General features: G+C 36.3%; 1 protein-coding gene across 1 annotated transcript in view; it reads left to right on the plus strand.

Annotated features, from left to right (window-relative positions):
- Nucleotides 1–20,064: 20,064 nt before the first annotated feature.
- The window catches only part of PLCXD3 (phosphatidylinositol specific phospholipase C X domain containing 3), a 220,053-nt gene continuing 216,486 nt past the window's right edge, over nucleotides 20,065–23,631 (plus strand). Inside the window, exon 1 of the mRNA XM_074207228.1 lies at nucleotides 20,065–20,167. Within this exon, the coding sequence (XP_074063329.1) occupies nucleotides 20,065–20,167 (103 nt within the window). The remainder of the gene's footprint in view (nucleotides 20,168–23,631) is intronic.

The raw sequence follows: 23,631 nt of genomic DNA on the forward strand, positions 1-23,631 counted from the left end.
GAGATTTATTCTCATTTTGTATTTGTCCAATTGTATTTTTTAAGGATTTGTTTTCGTGTTGCAAGGTATTAATTGTCTCTCCCCAATTTTCCAGTTCATTTTTAAAATCCTTCCTTATTTCTTCAAGGAAGACTTTCTGTGTTGAAGACCAGGTCACATTCTCTTCAGAGGTTCTAGGTCTCTCTGAGTTAGGGTCATTCCCTTCCAAGAATTTTTCTATGGATCCACCTTTCCACTGACCCTTCTTCATTTTGCTAAGACCTTGAGTTGGGGAGGGGCTGGTTCACAGGGGCTTTGTATTGCTAGAGGCTTTACTCACCGAGTGCTATTTTTCTGGCTGGCCAGTAGGAGGTGCTGGTTGTTTTCTCTGGAGTGTCTGTGACCTGGATTGAAGCTTTCTCCTTTAGCTTGAAGGGAGGAGTTGCAGCTAATGAATCCTTTTGCCTTCAATCAATGGTGGGCTTTGCCCTGGCCTGAAGTCATTCCTCTCTGGACTGTCAGCTGGGATGGTTCTGCTCACACACCTGTGCCTGAGGCAGAAGTAGTCTGCTATTGTTTGTTCTAGGAAGAGGCCTAAGCAGCAATGGAGGCATGGACTCAGAGTTCCTCACACCAGGGGAGCCCAGGGATGGTGTGTCTGCAGCTATCTTGTACCGGAGCTCTCCCCCCAGCCCTGTTGGCAAGCACCAGAGGGTCAGCATGCCCCTGCTCCCTAGTTGACTCAAGCCCCTGTGGTCTAGCCCCATCACTGATCCTGCAGGTCTGGCTCTCTTGCCCTCAGATTCCCTGGCTCCAATTCAGCTGCTAATCTGGCTGATTGGGGCTGATCCGCCCTCTGTGCCTAGACTCACCCACCCAAATTCATCCAGTCCTGCTGAGGGAGACAAATCCTGAGTTAGATGTTCTTTTTCCTGGATTTTCTTTCTGGGCTTTTTGGGTTGGATTTCTTTTAAGATGTTTGTCTCATATGATAGATGGAGAAAGATCAGGAGACTTTAGAACTGCGCCTGTCTTCTCTCCGCCATCTTGCCCGGAAGTTTGAAAACATGTCCATTTAAGTAAATGGAATACTTCCAATTCCTGATGAAAAAACCAGAGCTAAATAGAAAATTTGGATATCAAACAGGAGGTTCAAGAGACAGATTAAAAGGTTAAAGGGGGGAGGGGGGCTAAAGAAAAAAACCTGCTATCCAATAAAATGCAACTGGCTATATTCCAGCATGGAAAAAGATTTTCATAAATCTTGAGAATTGTAACTCTATCAGAGAGAATAAACTTAGCCAGAAATGATGGCCATTCATGACTTATCCATGAGACTGCTCCCCAGTGGGATGAAACTGGCTATATTCTTGCTTGGGAGAAAGACTTTAATTACTCTCAAGAATTGTAACTCTATTAGAGAGAATATACTTAGCCAGAAGTGATGGATACTCAGGATTTTTCTATGATTCAGATAGAATGATTTAAAAAGCACTTCCTCCCTAAAAATGGTGCAAGAAGGAGACAGGGGGAGGGAGGGGATTGAAATTTCATTACATCAAGAGGTACAAAAGACCTATTATAATAGAGGGGAAGAAGGGAGGAGATGAGAAACACCTGAATCTTCCTCTCATCAGACTTGGCTTAAAGATAACTTATCCCCACACTCAGTTAACTTATAAAAAACATCTTACTGTTCAAGTATTAAAAGGGGAAAGGGGGGGGAGAAGGAGACAGGGAGGGCGAGAAAAGAGGGAAATAACACAAGGAAGGAAAGGGAAAAGGGAAAGGGGAAAGAAAGGAGGGGATGGATATAGGAGGGCAAACAATGAAGGGGGCAGTATTCCAGAAACAAAATACTGGGGACTATGGATAAAGGGGAAAAAGGGGAAAATACAAACAGAGGGAATATGGCATGGAGGGCAATAAAGAGTAACTATAACTTTGAATGTGTATGGGATGAATTCTTCCTTAAAATGTAAGTGAATAGAAGAGTAGATTGAAATCCAGAATCCTACAATATGCTGCTTACAAGAAACTCATTTGTAGCAGAAAGATACATATAGAGTAAAGATATAAGGTTGGAGCAAAATATATTTTGCTTCAGCTGAAGTGAAAAAAACCTTAACTCAGACAAAGCAGCTGCAAAAATGGATAGTGTTAAGAGAGATAATCAAGGAAGCTATAATTCTCCTAAAAGGTACTATAGACAATAAACTGATTTCAATAATGAATATGTATGTACCCAATTGGGTAGCATATAAATTCTTAGAGGAGAAGCTGAAAGAACTACAGGAATACAGACAGCAAAACTCTATTAGTGGGAGCCCTCAACCTCCTGCTCTTAGATTTAGATAAATCTAATCATAAAATAAACAAGAAAGAAGCTCAGGAGGTAAATAGATTTTTTAGAAAACCTAGAAATGATAGACTTATGGAGGAAACTGAATGGGGATAAAAGGAAAATACTTTTTTTTCTGTAGTACATGGCACTTACACAAAAATTGACCATATACTAGGACATAAAAGCCTAATAATCAATTGCAGAATGACAGAAATAACTAATATGTCTTTCCCAGTTCATAATGCAATAAAAATCATAAGCAGTATTGGGCCAGGGAGATACAGAACCAAAATTAATTGGAAACTGAATAACCTCATTTTTAAAGAATGAATCAATTAAAGAACAAGTTATAGGAAGGATTATTTATTTTGTCCTAGATAATGACAATAATGAAACAATATAACAAATCCTATAGAATTCACTCAAAGCTGCTGTCAGGGGATATATTATATATTTAATTTCTTACATGAATGAATTAGAGAAAGAAGAAATCAATGAACTAAACATGGCACTAAAAATTAGAGAAAGAACAAATTAAAACCCCTAATTAAATACCATATTAAAAATTCTAAAAATTAAAGGATAAATTAATAAAATCAAAAACAGAAAAAACCTATTGAATTAATAAATAAAACCAAGAGTTGGTTTCATGAAAAAAACCAATAAAAATGATAAATCTCTGGTCAATTTGATTAAAAAAAGAAAGAAGAAAACCAAATAAATGAAAAAGGTGAACTCACCACTAATGAGGAGGAAATTAATATAATAATTCAGAATTATTTTGCCCAACTCTATGCCAATAAATTTGACAATCGAAGTGAAATGGATGAGTATTTACAAAAATATAAATTGCCTAGATTAAATAAAGAGGAGATTACTTAAACAGCTCTATCTCAGAGAAAGAAATTCAATGTCATCATTGAACTCCCTAAGAAAAAATCTCCAGGGCCTGATGAATTCACAAGTGAATTCTGTGAAACATTTAAGGAACAATTGGTTCCAATTCTATATAAACTCTTTGGAAAAATAGGGAAAGATGGAACTCTTCCTAACTCTTTTTATGACACCAATATTGTGTTGATACCAAAACCAGGAAGAGTTAAAACAGGGAAAAAAAATTATAGTCCTATCTCCCTGATGGGTATAGATGCCAAAATCTTAAATGAAATCTTAGTAAAACGATTACATCAAATTATCACTAGGATAATACATTATGACCAAGTAGGATTTATCCCAGCAATGCAGGGTTGGTTCAATATTAGGAAAACTGTTAGTATAATTAATTATATCAACAACAAACCTATCAGAAATTGTATGATTATATCAATAGATGCTGAAATAGCTTTTGACAAAATACAGCACCCATTCCTATTAAAACACTAGAGAGTGTAGGAATAAATGGACTGTTCCTTATAATAATAAGCAGTATCTATCTGAAACCATCAACAAGCATTATATTAAATGGGGAGAGACCAGCAGAATTCCCAGTAAGATCAGGGGTGAAACAAGGATGCCCATTATCAGCACTGCTTATCAATATTGCATTAGAAATGCTAGCTTCATGGGGTGGCTAGGTGGTGCAGTGGATAGAGCACGGGCCCTGGAGTCAGGAGTACCTGAGTTCAAATCCGGCCTCAGACACTTAATAATTACCTAGTTGTGTGGCCTTGGGCAAGCCACTTAACCCCATTGCATTGCAAAAAAAAACCTAAAAGAAAAAAAAGAAATGCTAGCTTCAGCAACAAGAGAAGGAAATTGAAGGAATTAGAATTGGGAAGGAAGAGAAAGAATTCTCACTCTTTTCAGATGACATGATGGTATACCTGGAGAATCCCAAGAATACATCCACAAGACTTCTGGAGACAATTAGCAACTTTAGCAAAGTCACAGGATATAAAATAAACCCTCATAAGTCCTCAACGTTTCTATATATAACTACCAAGATACAGCAGGAAGGTCTAGAAAGAGAAATCTCAAAATAACCTCAGACAATATAAAATACATGAGAGTCTATTGGCCAAAGCAGACTCAGAAACTTTTTGAAAACAATGATAAAACACTTCTCTCAGAAATACAATCAGATTTAAATAAATGGGCAAACACTAACTGCTCGTGGATAGGTCAAGCTAATATAACAAAAATGATAATTCTACCAAAACTCAACTACCTGTTTAGTACCCTACCAATCAAAATTCCCAAAAATTACTTTAATGAGTTAGAAAAAGTTGTAAGTAATTTTATATGGAGAAATAAAAAGTCAAGAATTTCCAAGGATTCAATGAAAAAAAAAAGTTCAAAGAAAGGTGGCTTAGCCCTACCAGATCTAAAACCATATTATAAAGCTTCAGTCATCAGAACTGTCTGGCTAACAAATAGAGTGGTGGACCAGTGGAATATACTAGGTATAATAGCAGGAAGCGATTATAGTAATCTACTGTCTGATAAACTGAAAGAGTCCAGCTATTGGGATAAAAACTCTCTCTTTGATAAAAACTTCTGGGAAAATTGGAAGTCAGTATGGAAGAAACCTAGATTAGACCAACACCTCACACCCTATACCAAGATAAGATCCAAATGCTTACAGGATTTAGACATAAAATTGTTATAAGCAAAGTAGAAGATCAAGGAGTAGTTTACTTGTCAGATCTATGGAAAGGGACAGTTTATGACCAAGGAAGAGATGGGGAACCATCACTAAAAACAAACTAGATGGGTGGCTAGGTGGCACAGTGGATAGAGCACTGGCCCTGGAGTCAGGAGTACCTGGGTTCAAATACAACCTCAGACACTTAATAATTACCTAGCTGTGTGGCCTTGGGCAAGCCACATAACCCCATTTGTCTTGCAAAAAAACTAAAAAAAAAAGAAAGTAATCAGAAAATTAAAAAAACCAAACTAGATAATTTTGATTACATTAAATTGAAAAGCTTTTGCACAGACAAAACCACTGCAACCAAGATCAAAAGAAATGTAACAAACTGGGAAACAATCTTTACACCTAGTATTTCTGACAAAGGACTCATTTCTAAAATAATACAGAGAAGTGAGCCAATTTTTTTTAAAAAAAAGCAATTTCCCCAATTCACAAATGTTCAAAGGATCTGCAAAGGCAATTTACAGATGAGGAGATCAAAGTGATCCAAAGTCATATGAAAAACTACTCTAAGTCATTACTTATCAGTGAAATGCAAATTAAACCTTCTCTGAGGTACCACCTCCCACCTCTCAGATTGGCCAATATGACTAGAAAGGACAATGATCAATATTGGAAGGGCTGTAGGAAATCTAGGACAGTAATGCATTGTTGTTGGAGCTGTGAACTCATCCAACCTTTCTGGAGAGCAATTTGGATTTATGCCCAAAGGGCAACAAAAATGCGCAACACCTTTGATCCAACAATACCACTACTGGGTCTATACCCTGAAGAAATGATGAAAAAGGGTAAAAACATCACTTGTACAAAAATATTCATAGCAGCCCTGTTTGTGGTGGCAAAGAATTGGAAATCAAGTAAATGTCTTTCTATTGGGGAATAGCTTAACAAATTGGGGTATATGTATGTCATGGACCACTATTGTTCTATTAGAAACCAGGAGGGATGTGAATTCAGGGAAGCCTGAAGGGATTTGTATGAACTGATGGGGAGTGAGATGAGCAGAACCAGAAGAACTTTCTATATGCTAACAGCAACATGGGGGTGATGGTCAACCTTGATGGACTTGCTAATTCCATAAGTGCAACAATCAGGGACAACTTGGGGCTGTCTGTGAGAATACCATCTGTATCCAGAGAAAGAACTGTTCAATTTGAACAACAAACAAGGACTATTACCTTTAATTTAGAAAAAAAAAATAAAACAGTTATCTTATTGTCTGATCTTGCCATCTCTTATACTTTATGTTACTTCCTTAAAGGTATGACTGCTCTCTCATCACATTCACTTTCACATGTATACCATGAAAATAATGCAAAGACTGAAAAATTGCCTTCTGTGGGGGTGGGGTGGGGCAAGGGAAGTTAGATTAGGGGAAAAATTGTAAAACTCAAAATAAATAAAATCTTAAAAAAAGAAACAAATGATTTATTTAATGACATATTTTATTTTAGTTAATTATCTATTGTTCCTTTCAACAACATGTAATTTACCTTTTATGTCTTTTATTTAGGGCTATTTTTATTGTTGATATCTGAGATCATTTTTGTCATCCTTGCCTTTGTGATTTTTATGGCTATGAAATTCTGATTTGCATGTTTTTATAGATAATTATTTGCAAGTGATATTGGAAAGTGTTTTTACAAGTATAATTTACAAACTGCATAAAATTTTGTACCAATTAAGAATTTTTACCAAAATGTAAATGTAAAAAGAAACTTTGAAGAATATGTAAATGTGCTACAAAATCATTGAAGATGTAGAGAAAAAGTAATGAATTTGATTTAAATGAATTGAAGTTGAATAAATTTCAGTCTATTATTTATCTTAAGATATAGAATTGGAAGGAAACTTAGAAATCAGCTAGACCTCCTTTACTTCTACCTCCTATGCAATGTATGAAAAAATGAAATCCCATAGAAGTGAAGCAGCCTGGGGTGGCTAGGTTGCACAGTGGATAAAGCACTGGCCCTGGAGTCAGGAGTACCTGGGTTCAGATTGGGGCTCAGACACTTAATAATTACCTAGCTATGTGGCCTTGGGCAAGCCACTTAACCCCACTTGCCTAACAAAAACCTTAAAAAAAATAAGTGAAGTAGCCTGACCTACCCCTGGCAAGATTCAAGTCTATGTCCCTTGATGTCAACTCTTGTACTTTTTTTCCAACCATACCACACTTTCTTATGGTACATGTATTATCTCAGAAAATAATCTACCTTGTTTGGATTGCAGTCTCTTCTCATGTAAAATGAGAAAATTGTTTCAAATGATCTCAAAGATCCTTTCTATCTTTAAATTCTATAATGTTATGATTTAGATTCAGTGAAAGTACTGTGGTTTAATCCAGAGGTGAGAAATTTTCAACTTTTCCCCTGTGTAGAGCATTTTGTGATGCTTGTGGTGGCCTTTTTGTGTACTTGTCTAAAACACAAATTAGGGCAAAATTTTTTACATTAGCAAATATTGTTTTATAGTTGAACAAAATGATTCTGATTTTTACATGTTTTCAGATGGTAACTTTTCCCCCTTGCTAACACAGCAGTGGTTGTAACACAATCACACAAAACAGAAACTAAAAATGCCTGATTCTTGAAAGTCATCTTTATGTATTATAAGAGATTTGTGAAATAACATTTTCATAAAATTTTATATCAAAATATGAGAGCAGATATTTGGGGGATAATTTGAATCTGAAGACAGTGCTGATATCCAATGATAGATTTTAATTACAAAAAAGAAACATGTATGTCCCATGCAATTGTATTTACCTATTCATAATTTTATAAAGATAAATGTGAAGTAATATAATTTTGGGGGACTCACTTGTTTACATTTGCATTACAGGAAGAACAATCACTGCATCTATGATCTTCAATTTGCTATAGACTTCTTGGGGATAACCTTTGATCTAATAAAAAAGTTTTTTTAAGTTATTCCTTAGGTAGTATGTAATGAGTTCACATTTCAGGTTGTATGGATTTGTTTTTCTACTGTGTTTCAATCATTTAGGATTCATTGTGTAAGAAACACTCCTATAGTTTAAACACTAAAAAGTTCAAGTGATATGGGGGCAGTTAGGTGGCACAGTGGACAGAGCACCTTGGGCAAGCCATTTAACCCCATTGCCTTGCAAAAAACAAGTTCAAGTGATAAAAGAGCAGGAGAATTCAGTTATGTTAAGGAAAAAATGGTGAGAATCATAGTATGTTGGAGCTCGAAATGATCCTTAATATCCACTAAGATTCAACACTCATTTTACAGATAAGGAAACTGAAACTCAGAGAAATTAGCTAATGATAGAGTATTTTTGCCTGAATGGTTATTCAATTCATCAACTAACCAATTCAGTTACAACAATTAAACTCATACTCTTAGAATCATTATTATCATTGTTACTGACAACCAGTTTTTGGAACAAATTGAATGAATGGTCACTAGATAAAAAAAAGCTGACACCAGGGAAGGCAGTAACAGGATAAGTGCAACAACCTGTGTTAGTGATGCGCATAGAGCAGATTATGATTCTTTCCATATTCAGTGCTGAATATATGGACAGCTCCTTACAGACAGTAGTGTATGACTCAGCATCACAATCCTGAAAGGTTTATGCATTTGGTAAGAAAATGCAGGATACAGAGCATTATCTCTCTGTTTGCAAATACAAGCAAGACATAGATAACTTTATTTCTGGGATGAAGACAAGATTAATTGCCTTGTTTATACATGTTTCTCTTTATTACTTTCTGAGATACTGTAGGCTATTTTGATAGGAGTGGTGTGTCCAAACATTATGGTGTTGAATAAAAAGAAAGGCGATCATAAACACGATGGATGAATCACTACAAATAGAGAGGATTTCATTTTGTACATAAAGAAGGGTATGGTTGTATTTGTGTTATTATGTGTAGTCTGCAGCTGTGACAAACAGAAGCTCAGATTCTGTAGGATGCTTGCTCTCTCATTGTTATCCACACAAGGAAAATGCTCTTGAAAGATGTCTGATCAATAGGAAACAAATAGAAGGAGTTATGTTCTGAATCTTTCTCATTCTGTCTTTTTCATTTCTCCCAACCTCAAGTTACGTTCCATTTCTTCTAAACTTCTTCCCAGGAATGCAAATGGCAATATCTACATCTACATCTACATCTACATCTACATCTACATCTACACCTACATCTACATCTACATCTACATCTACATCTACATCTACATCTACATCTACATCTACATCTACATCTACATCTATATCTATATCTATCTATCTACATCTATATCTATATCTACATCTAATCTATATCCATATCCATATCCATATCATATCCATATCCACATCTATATCTACATCTATATATCTATATCTATATCTATATCTATATCTATATCTATATCTATATCTATATCTATCTATCATCTCTATCTCTATCTTGATAGAGATAGAGATATATGTCTTATTTCTTTATATAAGTATATTTATGAACCATCCTATCAACATTTCTACCCTCAATCTACTTAACCTTGGAACTTCTGCCCTAGGGCTGAGCTATCCCAATAGACAAATCAGGAAGCACATATTTCTGTAATGTACTATATCTAGTAATCTCTAGATCTTGCCTTCATCTCTCTACCCTGGTTATGTTTTTTTTAGGTTTTTGCGAGGCAAATGGGGTTAAGTGGCTTGCCCAAGGCCACACAGCTAGGTAATTATTAAGTGTCTGAGGCCAGATTTGAACTCAGCTACTCCTGCCTCCAGGGTCAGTGCTCTATCCATTGTGCCACCTAGCCACCCTTCTTGGTTATGTTTTGATCATCTCCTCTACCACTGTGAAGGTACTACTATCCCTTCGCATAATCTCTCTGCCTTTTGTTTTGGAAACTATAATCGTATCAATACTACTGTACCATTACTTTCCATATAGCTTATGGAAGCAGCACTCCCCAATGTCCCCATCACCATTCCTGTAACTTTTAATCCCCCAAACACCCTAGTCTGGTCACCAATTTCATGAGTAGAATATAATAGAACATAAACTCCTTGAAGGCAGGGACTATGTCACTTTTGTATAATTACTTTTATTATAATTCTTGGCATGTATGAAATGATTAAAATACCTTTCTATTATTCATTCCCTGAAGTATGGGTACTTAGTAAATGCTGTGGGATGATAATAGTGATATATTTAGAGAATAAGAAATTATTATAGCCTATTATTACTATATAATATTTGAATCAGTCAACTCATCAGAGAAATTAGATTAGGACACAGCTATCATCTTCCTACAAAGTGAATCAGTCTACTGATGTATCATAATTAAAGAGAAAGGTAGAACAGATATGCACTTCTTATAACAGTACCCATCTAAATATACCAAAAAAGTTCTCTATACTTTGAGGCATCAGGAAATAAAATTGAAATAATGATCCAGAACATAAAACTTCTACTGTGGGTCAATACTGTGCTAAGTGCTGGGGTTACAAAGAAAGACCTCACCCAAAAGGCAAAAAAAAAAAGAAAAAATGAAACAAATCCCAGTTCTTATTATTAAAGGATCTCATAGTCTAATGGGGGTCAGGATGACAACAAACAACTATGAACAAGCAAGATATAGGCAGGATAAATTGAAGATAATCTCAGAGGAAAGGCTATAATATCAGATGGAAACTGCTTCTTGCAGAAAGTTTGACTTTGATATTTAAAGGGAACCAAGAGGTAGAAAGAAAGGAAAGGGAATAAGCATTTATTTACCACTTACTATAAGCTAGGCATAATGCTAAACACTTCAATTCATCTCATTTGATCCTTATAGTAAGTCTATGAGGGAGGTGCTAGATTTACCCTCATTTTATAGTTGAGGAACCTGAGGTGGACAGAGATTAAATGACTTGTTTAGTGTCACACAATTTGAATGCACTCTTCCTAATTCAGCCTCCATTTTACCAACATGCTAGAAATGAAGGAGAAGCACTTCAAGCAGGAAGCAGAGTCAGTGAAAATGCTCAGTTTCAAAATTCATTCATTCAGTAACCATTAATTAAGTACCTACTATGAATTAGTCATAAGACATAAAATAAAGACAGAAGATTCATCTTCAAGTAAATCAACTACAATGAAGAATTGCGTGTGATAAGAAAATGATGTAGTATACTCGAAGTAATGAAAGAAAGTTTGAGCAAAGAAATATTTCTGATTAAGTGGCATCAAGGAAAGTTTTATAGTATATTTCAATAGAAATGAAGAGGGGAAAGTATCTTAAAGCATAGGGAATGTTCATAGAGACTAGAAATTAGAGAGGCTAATAAATTGTTCACTTGTATAGAAAATTGGGTTATAGTAATGACAGTGTAGCAAAAAACTGGAAGCACAATCTAGTTCCAGATTGTATAGGTTTTTGAGTACCAGAAAAGTAGTTTAGATATAATTTTATAAGAAATAGGATTCCATTAAGAATTTTTGAATAAAAGGGTGCTATAACCAGATTTATATGAATGAATAATGAAAATTAGTCACAATTTGAAGGATAGGCCTTGTGAGGGACTGTCAAGACAGTCAAGGGGAAGCAGTGAAGACCTCTACTAAGATAGTATTAGTATAGATAGAAAGAAAAGAAATAATTCAAGATTTCATAGGATCATAGGATCTGGAAAGGAGCTTAATAGCCATCTAATAGGAAGGTTGTCAGGGAGTATGGGAAGGATTAATGAACAGTTTGTAAACTGGCTTAAACATTGCACTTACATACATACACACACATATATAAATATATGTAATACATTATATATTATATGTGCATATATCATGTGCATATATTATATACACAAATATATCTAAGATAGTTATATATCAAAAGTTATTAAATTCTGGAAAGCATTTGAAGTTTGTTATCTGCTGAAATGAAGAAGCACAAAAGTCATAAACATCATCTGGGAAGTATATTTGATACAAAGTTCAGAAATCCATGCTCTATTCATTCATTCATTTCTTTAATAAATATTTATGATGCACTTACTAGATCCAAAGTATTGTTGGGTTCTGTAAATGTTTAAAAGAGGAATAATACATGATCCTTAGCCATGAGTTGTTGCAATCTAAGAGAGGGAAGACAATTATAGAAGCAATTAGAAAGAAAGCAGAATGTAAAACATGCCTTGAAAGGCGCAGAACTATAGTACTATAGTAATTCAGAGTAAGGAGAGAGAGAACTCCCTAAAGAAAAGATTAGAGGACTTCCTGTAGGGAGTAACCATAAATCTGAACTTCAAAATGATGCTCTGGGGCTTTGACATGAATCCCAACACTATATTCTCTGTCCTCACTCGTACTTGCTACTCTTTGTTACATCTTATGATTCTCAGAACTTGGTTCATTAGAACCCCATTCCCGGTTTTTAGCTCACACCAACTCTTTTTTTGGATATCAATTGCAAAGTTTCTTGAGGAGAAAGATCCAGATATTTCCTATTCCTGACTCTGGAAAGAAACATTTAATATTCCAAAAGGTTTTAAGAACTACATGTTATAGGATAAAATACAAGATCTAATAACCAAAGTAATGAGTTATGGGATATATAAATATTTTAGTCAATAATAAGTCTCCTATCTATAGAGAATTAAGTGAATTAAGTCTGATTGTTTCTTGGCCCCTCCCTACTAATTCTGACTAGCCTTCTTTTTCCAGAGTCAAGATGGCAAGATGTTTTTTGAGTGATCTCCAAAATAGATTCGATTGATCAAAGCTGCAGACATATATGACATTTGAGAATATACTTTTCCAAATCCTAGTTCTAGGTTTGGAATTCCCTAGGCTTTGACAGATGCCTTATTTTGCATTCCCTAATAACTGTCTCTGTCCTAGAAAAATCCTTTGTCTCACCTCTGGATCTATGGTTGAGAAAGACTCCCTAAAAAGTTGTCTCTTGATCTTTGAGCTATTTCCTCTGCAAGTCATGCCAAGCTCAGTCTTGTTCCTAGATTTTTAGGATATATACACTTCTAGAAGCTCTTCTTCCCCTGATATTGATCTATCTTTTGTGTTCAGTTGGTTTCAACTGAATCCATTAGCCATTATAGGATTTCCTTTTAAGTTAGGTGATTTTTTTAAAACATGTCACTAGATAAGTTTCTTTCTCACAGGAAGTCATGTGAGATTAGTTCTCCTTAGCATTCTTTTTTTATAAACTGCTCAAGATTTTATTATAAATTATTACAAAGTAAACAGGTTCAAATTCCCATCAAAGCAGTAAACACTTTGAGGATAGGCTGGGTAAAGTTTGAGTGAGAGTGAGAGTGAGGGAGGGAGAGAGAGAGAGAGAGAGAGAGAGAGAGAGAGAGAGAGAGAGAGAGAGAGAGAGAGAGAGAGAGAAAGAGAGAGAGAACCATGGCTACATGACATGACACTGCGGCCCATAGTGAAACCACAGGTCCTAGCATTGAAGCACATGACCCAGGAAGAAAAGAGAGATGCAGACATTCCGCAAGGTGGAAGACAGAGTCAAGAAGAACCAAGAAGAAAATTTCCTTCCATCCTCCCTTCCAATCCCCCCTCCACTTAGAGGAAACATTCATGTTAGAATTGTCCATAAATATTTTGATAAACCTGTTTACAGATTAGTAATTTTCAGTATGAGGAATTAGGATTAAGGGAAAAAGATAGTGTTCATCAGATTCTGAAGGGTTGGGTTTTTTTGGTGTGTTTTGATTTGTTTTTCTTCTTCTGGATTCTCCTTATCATTCAGTCTGAAAGGCAGTGGAGTGGAGAGAGAAAGAGAGAGAGAGAGAGAGATGTGGAGTCAAAAGATCTGAATTCAAATTCTGATTCTAGAACTTGATTGGGTATTATTCTTGGACAAGCTATGTTATTTTTATGAGCATCAGTTTCCTTATTTGTAAAATCAATGGGTTGTGCTATGTTTATAATGAATAGTATTTCTAAGATGATTTTCATGATATGATCTTATGATACTATGATCTAAGCCCATGATACTATGATCTAAATCACCATTATCCACCAATCTGAGTCTATAACTCATTCACAATATTGCTTAGATTTTGCAACTATTGAAATTAGCAAGAAAGGAGGGAGAGACTTGAGAAGCGGTAGATAATAATGACTAGGAACCAGATATATTAATATATCTCAAGGTTTTTGAGAGACAGCAATAAAGGGAGAGCCTGAAGGTGATAGTGAAAAGCACAAAATAAAAATACTCCTCCTCCTGACCCAGGGTGTGAACTGATCACAAGGAAATGTGTAGTTTGTGTTGAATGGCTGGATAACCAATAATTCTATGTCTTCTGCAGACAGATGAATAAAAGGAAATGGAATAGGTCAAATATGAAGAGCAATTTAACAACAGAACTGGGCCTCCAGAGGGTACAGTAGAAGGAAAGTAGTAGGGTAGGGACTTAGAAAAGATGGAATCACAAAATATTGGTATGAGTGAGAGGTATTGGTGACCAGGGAAGGGAACTCCAACTCAGATATCCCTTGATTCAAAATACAGTGCTCTGAATGGAATCATAATAATGGATTGTCAAGCCCTTACCAAAGCTATATTAATGCTGATTTGATTATCATTCTTTGAACAATAAACAATGGACCTCTTTTCTTGATTCATCTTACAGTATAGGCTTTTCTCCTGGAGAATGCTATTCTAGATTAATCTAGCACTTGTAATATACAATATTCAATCATATCTGACTCTTTGTGACCCCATTTGGAGTTGTTTTGGCAAAGATACTAGAGTTATTTGGTGTTTTCTCCTTCAATTCATTTTTCTAAATGAAGAAACTAAAACAAATAGAGTTAAATGACTTGTCCAGAACCTCACAGCTCCTAAGTGTCTGAGGACAGGTTTGAACTCAAGAATAGGAGTCTACTTGGCTCCAGGGCCAATGCTCTATCCACTGTGCCACCCAGCCTCCCCCCTACTTAATAAATCTTACAGCATATAAAACCAAGCATTACCATGTTTGCCTACTCTGCCTTTAAGAGCAAGGTTTGCCACAATAGATAGTGAGGATCTCAACAAGTATAAATGGAGGTAGAGGGAACCTAATGAACAAAGATAAAGAAGTTGAAAATTCAAGATACATTTAGAGAATTTCACCCATTTAGTTTCAATTAGCAAAAACTGATTTAGCAATACTCTATACACTCCATTGTGCTACATAGATATTAGAGATCCAGGGCCTACTCTCATGCAATTTATAATTTAGTGTGAGTTGGGGGGGAGACAGACTATTTTACTGTAATTTACAATAATATATGATGAAAGCATCAGAGAGGTACAAAACAAAGAGCTATATGAACCCCACAGAGAACAACTTTACTGATAGAAGGCATCAAGGAAGACAATAAGTGAAATTATTTGGGTTGAGTTTTAAATGATAGATGGTAATTTAATATATGAAATGAAGCAAGGGAAAACTTTCAAACAGAAGATAGTGAGATTATAGCTAGCTAGGTAGCTAGAGGTAAGATGGTAAATAAAGAATAAGATATGACTGATCAATAGGTAAGTATTAGTGGGAAAAGTTATATGTCTCTAGGTGTTTTTTTCTTTAAATCACTTTAATATTTTTATTTGATATTTTTTAAAGATTTTTGCTCAGCTATTTTAATAGAACCTGCTCTAAAGTCTCAGTCTAATCTCTTACCATGGCCTTGAATTAACTTAAAAGTTATTTGAGAGGACCATGAGCAGGTTCCAACCATCAAGATAAAAAGCCTTGAGTTTGATTCCTAGGATAGATTACATTCCTGCAATCTGGGGATCAGACTAACTAAGTGTGGAAAAGTTCATTACCAGTTAGACTATAGAGTGCTGGATTTTGAAGACAAAGAACTCCAAAAATTTATTTCCCAATTTACACAGGGACTGAAGGGTAATCATAGAATTATTACCCACTCCCTGTGAAATTATAAATTCTTGAACAATTAGCATTCCATTATAATTCTTTTAAAAATAAAAATATCAACTAAATTGAAATATGTTGCTCTTACATCTCTAGGAAAACAACTTTTTTAGACTAGGAGGTATATATACAAACCATCATTTCTCCCTCAGTGACAAGTGGATTCTAAGCATAGGCTAAGTACCTAGAAGAACATAAACAACTTCTAATGATTGAATTTTCAAATCTAAACCATTAAATTTATAGCATACCTTTCAGAGATAGAGTCACCATATAAGAATTTTATATTGCATTAAACAATTTTATATTGCATTAAACAATGAACCAAGATTTTATGAATATAGCTCCATACCAGATCTATAAAAGATATGAAAACATAGAATATCATTCCCTTCAAGTGATCCTAATTTAGGGAAAGCAATAAGATAGACATTTATTAAACAACTTAAAAATAAGGATGAAGAAATGATAAGCAAGCATATGATAGGACAGCATAAACTCTGTGTGTGTGTGTGTGTGTGTGTGTGTGTGTGTGTGTGTGTGTGTGTGTTGCTAAAGGGCGGGGCATGACCAGAGGGTTCATATGTTCATATTGTGAGTTATTTCATCATGTGGTATCTTTTGATGGTAGAAATCATAGCATCATATGGGTGGAAAGGACTAAATATATCATTCTCATTTCATATATGAGAAAACTATAACCCTGAGCAATTTTCTCAAGGTCATAGGACCAGTAAGTGGCAGAACCAGGACTCCACTTCAGATCTTTGGCCTGAAGGCCATTGATTTTTCCATTATCATATACTGTTTCTCATACCAGCAGATTATATGAGAAAGCCTTAGCAGTTTTATTAAGCCACCATAATGAGTCTTTCCATAAGCCCATTTCAGTATAAAGGATTTTGTTTTTCAGACATTTGTGGCTATGAAAGAAAGGTCATTAGGTATTTTCTCATTTTTAAAGTTGAGATAACATAGAGTCATCATTCACTGTTGATGTCAGGGATAACTAATATAAAGTGAAACTTTTATATATATTCTAATGCTTTTTTAACAATTAATTAGCTGAGTAATTTTCCATTTGGCAGATTACAGAATTATTGAAATTTGATCTTAGAGATCATCTATTTTCCTCCCTAATTTGAGGAGTGAGGAAACTGACAGGTGTAGAAGTTAATTGATTTGCCCAAGGTCACAAAGTTAATTATTTATTGACAGAGCTGAGATGAAATTGATGAGGAAACAGTCAGAAACTTGCTCAGAGTTGAGTGGGAACCAAACCTCAGAATAGAACCCAAGACTTATGACTTCCATTCAAAACTTGTCTTCCACTGTTATTGTCTTTTCTGTTGTAAATAGATATATCTTCCATCTTACTCTCTTATTATGAAGAATATTGTTTTCAGAGAGGTAGATTAGACCTTCTAATATTTCCCTTTCTTTAAATATGCCTCTCTTTCATTTTACTTTCAAATTATAAGGACACTGCCTTCACACTTTTCCCTTTCTTTGTGCCACAAAACTGTTCAATGTGCTAGAAAATTTCCTTTAAAAAATAAGTATAGCTATTGTTAATATTTCCTTCCCTTAAATTTCCTCCCCAAGTCAAAAGGAATAAAGAAAGAAAAAAGGGAAGTTATTTTTGAAAAAAATGCACAGTTAAAACAAAAAAAATGTTCATGGGGAAATAGACAAGCATCACATCTTTCTACACTGGGAAAAAAACCCAAACTACATGATAGTAATTCATAGTTTCATCTGCAATATTTTTCTATTCTTCTTTATAAAGACATTTATGTTTGCAAAATTAAAAATGATAAAATAAATTATTAATCCTAAAATCTATATCAATAACTATATTTTTTAATTGAATTACCTGGAGTAACTATCAGGCTGAGCATATACTATTTGTTACTCTTTTGCTATGACTGGATATAGTCTCTCCTGTTTTTGACAATCTTTTAAGCTCTTCCTGTAAATTCACTTTTAAAAATAAACAGCACATAAAAATCTGGAATTAAAAATACATTTATGAAATTTTCATTAACAAAGGATTCAATACAGGAGCCCTGGAAGGAGTAAATTTGCCTAGTGTTTCTAGAATGTGATTTTATCATTTTTTCAAGGAACTTTTCAAGAACACAGATCCTGTATGAAAAGCACCACAGCTGTACACTAGATAGCTCAGATGAACATTTCACCTAATACTTATGGTGGCCTCAAAATTACTCAAAAGCAGAGACTTTGTGGGGGATGAAATAATTGGGAAAGAGATAGTAGATATTCTGATAAACAACCTAACTTAGCTTTTACAAGCACTTTAGAAAGAACTTTTGTATTATCTCTTCATAACAACCTTATGAGATTGCAGGGGCCCTTATTATTATCCTTAAGGAGAAGAGAAGGAAATCAAAGCTCAGAAAAATTAAATAGATTGTTTAAGAACATAGAACTGGTTAGTGATAGTTTCAGGGATAGAACTCAACATTCCTTAACTTTTAGTTTAGCAAACTATTATTTATCACTATATATTGGAGACAATCAGTACACAGTAGTATGGTCTGCTTAGGGTAATTGTTGATCAATGAAATAATGTAAAGTCAGTGTTCACTTCAGTCCAAGATTCTCTGGCATATGATTGTGCAACCATTTGGTTTTCATTTACACACCATCTCTGTAATATTTCTTTTCTGAAGTAAATCGAAGGTCTGAGTTGATCCTTAGAATTACTGATTCTTTGATACCAGAGATGAGAGGCGCTATATCTTCTGCCTTTTTACTTCCTACATTCTCTTCCTTTAGGAGAAAAGGGTCTTTGTTGTTCTATACTCTTGCACAAAATAAGTTAGTCTTTAGCTGTTGAAATACAAAATAGGCTTACTTAAATGCCCATTTCCATGTCTTAAAAGCTCTCTCCTACACATGTACATTCTTTCATTTTCATTTCTCCAATATAATGTTTCTACTTTAGGAGGGAAAAAATTGCAAAATAATGGACTAGACGTATTAGAGGCACCATGAGTGAATTCAAATTTTGAGAGGTTGGAGAGACCAAAAGCATGCTATATCGCTTAGACACTCATACTCTTAGCATTTTGGGACTCATTCTGTTGCTAAGATTTTCTTGCTCTCTTCCCTTTTTGAAAGTAGGTGGGCTAAGTCATTTCTTTGGAGGCTCTGTGAGCCATTTCTCTTGTGAGAGTCACATCACCAGTCTGCCAAGGAATGAAAATTCAGACAATCACAGGGATCATTCTGAATGGTGCCAAATAGATTCCACTGAACGCCACTGACAATTATTGCAGCACACGTCACTGAGAGATGTGGCAGCTTCTTCCAGAATCAGGCATGAGGCTTGTCCTTAATGCAACAAAGATGACAGCCATATACCTATGCGGGCTGTAACACTCCCTGTAGAAATAACAGTTTCTTCTTTCTTAGGGGAAAAAAGAGCATGGGGAGTAATTATCTTCTCTTGCAATGATTGACTCAACATAGCAAAAGTCTGAGTCCTGGTTGCACGATCTCCCCTTCTATTACTGGCTAATTGCTGTTTGCCACGACCAGATTGATATTTTTAAAAAAAGTCACCTGCGCCAAAGATTAGGAGAAATATTAGAAAATGCCTACTGTAGTCACAGGAGAAAAAGAAAGGAAAGAGCAGAAACCTCAAGTGAAGGGTGAATACACCCTTAAGTCGACCACAATTTGGGGGAAAATTAGTCCCACACTCTCAGCAAAGTGGTCCAGGGAGTCATATCAGAAAGAAGACGAACTGCAGGACTGGAAAGGAAAAAGAGGCAAAACAATTGGCGCGTACCAAGTTTAAAAATGTATATGTATGAAAGCCAAGACTAACGGAGAAACTGTGAGGAAAGGAAGAAATGCTGGGAAAGAAATAGGGGAGGAGGGAAGGAGGGTGTATGAGCGGAGGGAGCAGAGCCGAGCAGGGACATAAAGAACAAAAGCCCTAGCCTAGTCTGGCGGCGGCTAGGAGGGAGCATGGGGTGTTTTGAATAATTATTAAAATTAGCATGTGTCTGCGCCATCCTGTGGGTGTGGTGCAGAGCGGAGTGTAAACTCTAGCAGGGCTGGAGCAAACATTGGCTTATAGGCAGTGAGCCTGCCAGGCACAGGAGTAAAGGAGAAAGGAGCGGGAGGCACACGGGGAGCAGGATGGCTTCGTCTCAAGGGAAGAATGAGCTGAAATTCGCCGACTGGATGGCAACTTTGCCCGAAAGCATCCACAGCATCCCCCTCACCAATTTAGCGATCCCAGGTATGAATGAAGTGACTGCCCTGGTCGGCTCCAGCCGAAGGGGCTGGCGTGGATTTGCCCTCTCTTCTTCTAGCAGCCCCGCCACCCTGCCCTGCTTCATCTGCTACTGAGTGGCAACTTATCACTATCTAGAAAGAAGCTATTTTTCTATGGGTTAGGGGAACACATGCCTGGGAGCCCCTGGCTTCCGGGCGTTTAGCAAATCTCTGGGGACCAGAGCGTCTCGGTTGGTGTCAAGGTGACTGGGTATCCAATAGCTTTTGGATTAGGCTGTGTGCAAGGGTGGAGAGGGTTCCAAGGATGCTTGGAGCTTTACAGCCCCCTTGTTCTCCCTGCACTATTTTTTCCTTCGACGTTGGGGGCCAGGCGGAAGGAGCTCTGGGGAGTTGGAAGTGGGGGGTCGTCTTCTATGGCCAACCTCGGTGTGCCTCCAGGGGGCTCGGCTTTCAGTTGGACGACCTCAGGCTCCTTCCGCGACCCAGAATTGAGCAGCTTTGGTGGATTTCTTGGTCAGACCCTCCCAGATCATTAATATTCTTCTCGGGTCTTCCTTAAAGGGACAAAGCACATTCCAAAGAGTCGAGGAAAGTTCGGGGAACCCGATGAGTTTGCCCTTGGAAGAGGTGGGTGGTGGGATAGAGGAGGCAACGGAGACCTTTCCAAATATATTCGAAATGAGCAGGAAGGGCTGGCAGGTGCAGCTCCGCATCTGCGAGAAGTGTATACAGGGTAATGATATGAAGAGCTCTTGGCCAAAAGGTTAGTGGAGGGAAAGCACTTGGTTCCGGCGTTAAACCGTGTAGGAGTTTAACTGGAGTAGGTTTTAGAAGCCAGAGAAAGGGTAAGGGAAGAGAAAATGGAAAAAAGAATTCTGCCAGATGAATGAAATCTCTCTGAAAGGTAGAATCTGTCGGACCTAGAAGGTTGCAGTAGAGTTCGGACTGCTTAGGGCTGTTGGTGTAAGATTTTGGTAACAGAAACATGCCATACTTTCTGACTCAGGTGTGCAGAAAACAAGGGATTATTTGCAGAGTTCGCAATTCTAGAGAAATGGTCCGAACAGGTACAAATTTGGCCATGACTTCCCAGTGGGGTGAAATCTATCTGGAGAGCTGCAGATGCCGCTGTCCATTTCAGGACCTCGGTTAATGGCTTATTGGGCCCTCCATGCCTTCTTGTCCGTTCAGATCGATGTGTTTAGGCTTACAACAACTGTTCTGCTCCGTTGCCCCCTTTCCCCTTATCCCAATCCCATCTAAGAGGATGGGATAAGGTACTGAAATTCTCCATAGGTCGACTGAAGGACGGCTGAATTTGCTCAGTAACTGGATTTGTTCAGCGTTTGATTGTGAATTTGGCATTTTGCAAGAACTAAAGGAGATGACACTGAATAAGTATTCAATCATCTTGCATTCCCTATTATTCTGGGGTCTTAGAATTTGTACACGTTTTTGTTCTAACAGTAAAGATGCAATTTTTCCTGAATTCTAAGAATCCTTCTGTGGAAAGAACGCTTTCCAAACTCCATTTTTCCCTGTCCAAGTTGCACCTTAGATGGACTTAGAATTGCTCCCTCAAAGATAACTGAAGAAAGTATATGACTGGGCTTGCTGGGAGCATTCTAGTCCTGATTTCTCTGCATCTTGGATCCTCTATTTGGTTTGCATCATATTTCAATTCTCTGATCATGCTTACTTATATTTTGTTTTATCTAGTTTACAATTCTTTAAGGGCAGGAATTAAAACCATTTGAGTGGTCTGATTAAAATCATATAGCTAGTTACTGGGACCTGCATAATTATAGACTTCTTTATGCATATAGGATCTTCATCTAAGGTCACAAAAACAAAAAAATCATGACAATATCATTTTATTTTTTGTCATTAAAAACATCTATAAATAGTGTGATTTTTTTTGAAGTCCATTCACACGTCAGAGTATTACTATTTGGAAGAGAGCTTACTGATCATCTAGTGCCATGTACTTATCTTATCAATGAGAAAACTGCAGCCCAGAAAGTTTATTCCATGAGGTAGATAGGTCAGCTATCATAAAGCCCATTAGTATTTAGCACAATGTTTGGCACACGGTGGATGGTTAATAAATGCTTGTTCCCTTTACCTAAGGATATGACTATTAGCCAAAATTTGAGACTTTGTCTTTAAAACCTTCTTGATTATATGACTAAAGAAGGAGATATTTTACTATTTTTGGAGAAGGTTTAATAACCCTTCAGCCCATAATTCTTTGCTTCCATAGTGGTGTAACTAGCATGGGAAAAGTCATACAGCAGCAAAATTAGATGTGCTTAAACATAAAAGATACCAGGGATTAGGTGTAGGATAGGGACTAGGAGTGGGATGAGACAGTTTTCTTCCCATTCTTTTGCTCTAACTTCAATATCTGTTTGCTGGTGAAAGAGACTTCAGAGTTTCCAAACTATAAGTTTGATATCAAACTTTATACTTTTGTTCTCCTACACAAAATTTTTGATTGACAATTTGAGATATGCCATTAGGGATCTCCAAACCATTGTTGGTTTTAAAAACACCATTATTACTACATCCACAGGTGGTTCTCTCTTTTCCACAACCTCTGAGATCTTTCAGCAGGAAAAAACTCCTGAGTTCTGACCACTCTACCAGAGCCTGAATTTCTTCATTCATTCATTAATTTAATAGACATTACTTGTCAACTTGCTAAGCTCTCTCTCTCTCTCTCTCTCTCTCTCTGCGTGTGTGTGTGTGTGTGTGTGTGTGTGTGTGTGTGATACAAAGTTTAATTAAATCATTATTCTTGCTTTCTTGGATCTTACGGTCTAGTACAGGGAAAAACACAACATTATAGATAGAAAGGTACCAAGCATAAGTTTTATGAAGTTCTTGGAAGAGGTTATTAATAATGTGGAACCCTCCCTGTATAAACTGATTTATTTTGCTCATTTTTTCCTCTTCTTTCTTTACAAATATTTGGAATGAGAGACACTTCTGTGGGAGAGAGCAGAAATATTGGGGTAAATTTAGGTGATAAAAAGAAAAGATTATTACATCCATTGAAAACCAGTCAAGGCCAGGATGACATAATAACCCCAGGTTTTGTTAATTCAGTATGGGGGGAAGGGACATATTTGAAGACTTCTGTCACCTATAAACAATTTTTCTCTTTTTGGAAGAAAGAAGTGAAACATTTTTATTCTGAGATGTCTAATTGTAGACTATTAAACACTAATGGTATAATTGCCTCAAAATCATGCTAACAGCTTCCTGGCTGCTACATGTTTACTTGGCCAGTTGTTCTAGCTTGAATTAAGTAATTATCTCCATTTAAAGCTTCTACTCTTCCACCAATAAGTGTTTCAGTGATAGGAGGTATTTCCGTTAGACTATCTTTAATGCTTTGGGTTCCTTGGGTTAGATGACTGGAAAGTAAAAAGTGGTCTAATTAAGAGAGCTAACAGTTGCAAC

The sequence above is a fragment of the Macrotis lagotis genome, chromosome X, assembly GCF_037893015.1.
Source record: "Macrotis lagotis isolate mMagLag1 chromosome X, bilby.v1.9.chrom.fasta, whole genome shotgun sequence".
NCBI classification, from domain to species: Eukaryota; Metazoa; Chordata; class Mammalia; order Peramelemorphia; family Peramelidae; genus Macrotis; species Macrotis lagotis.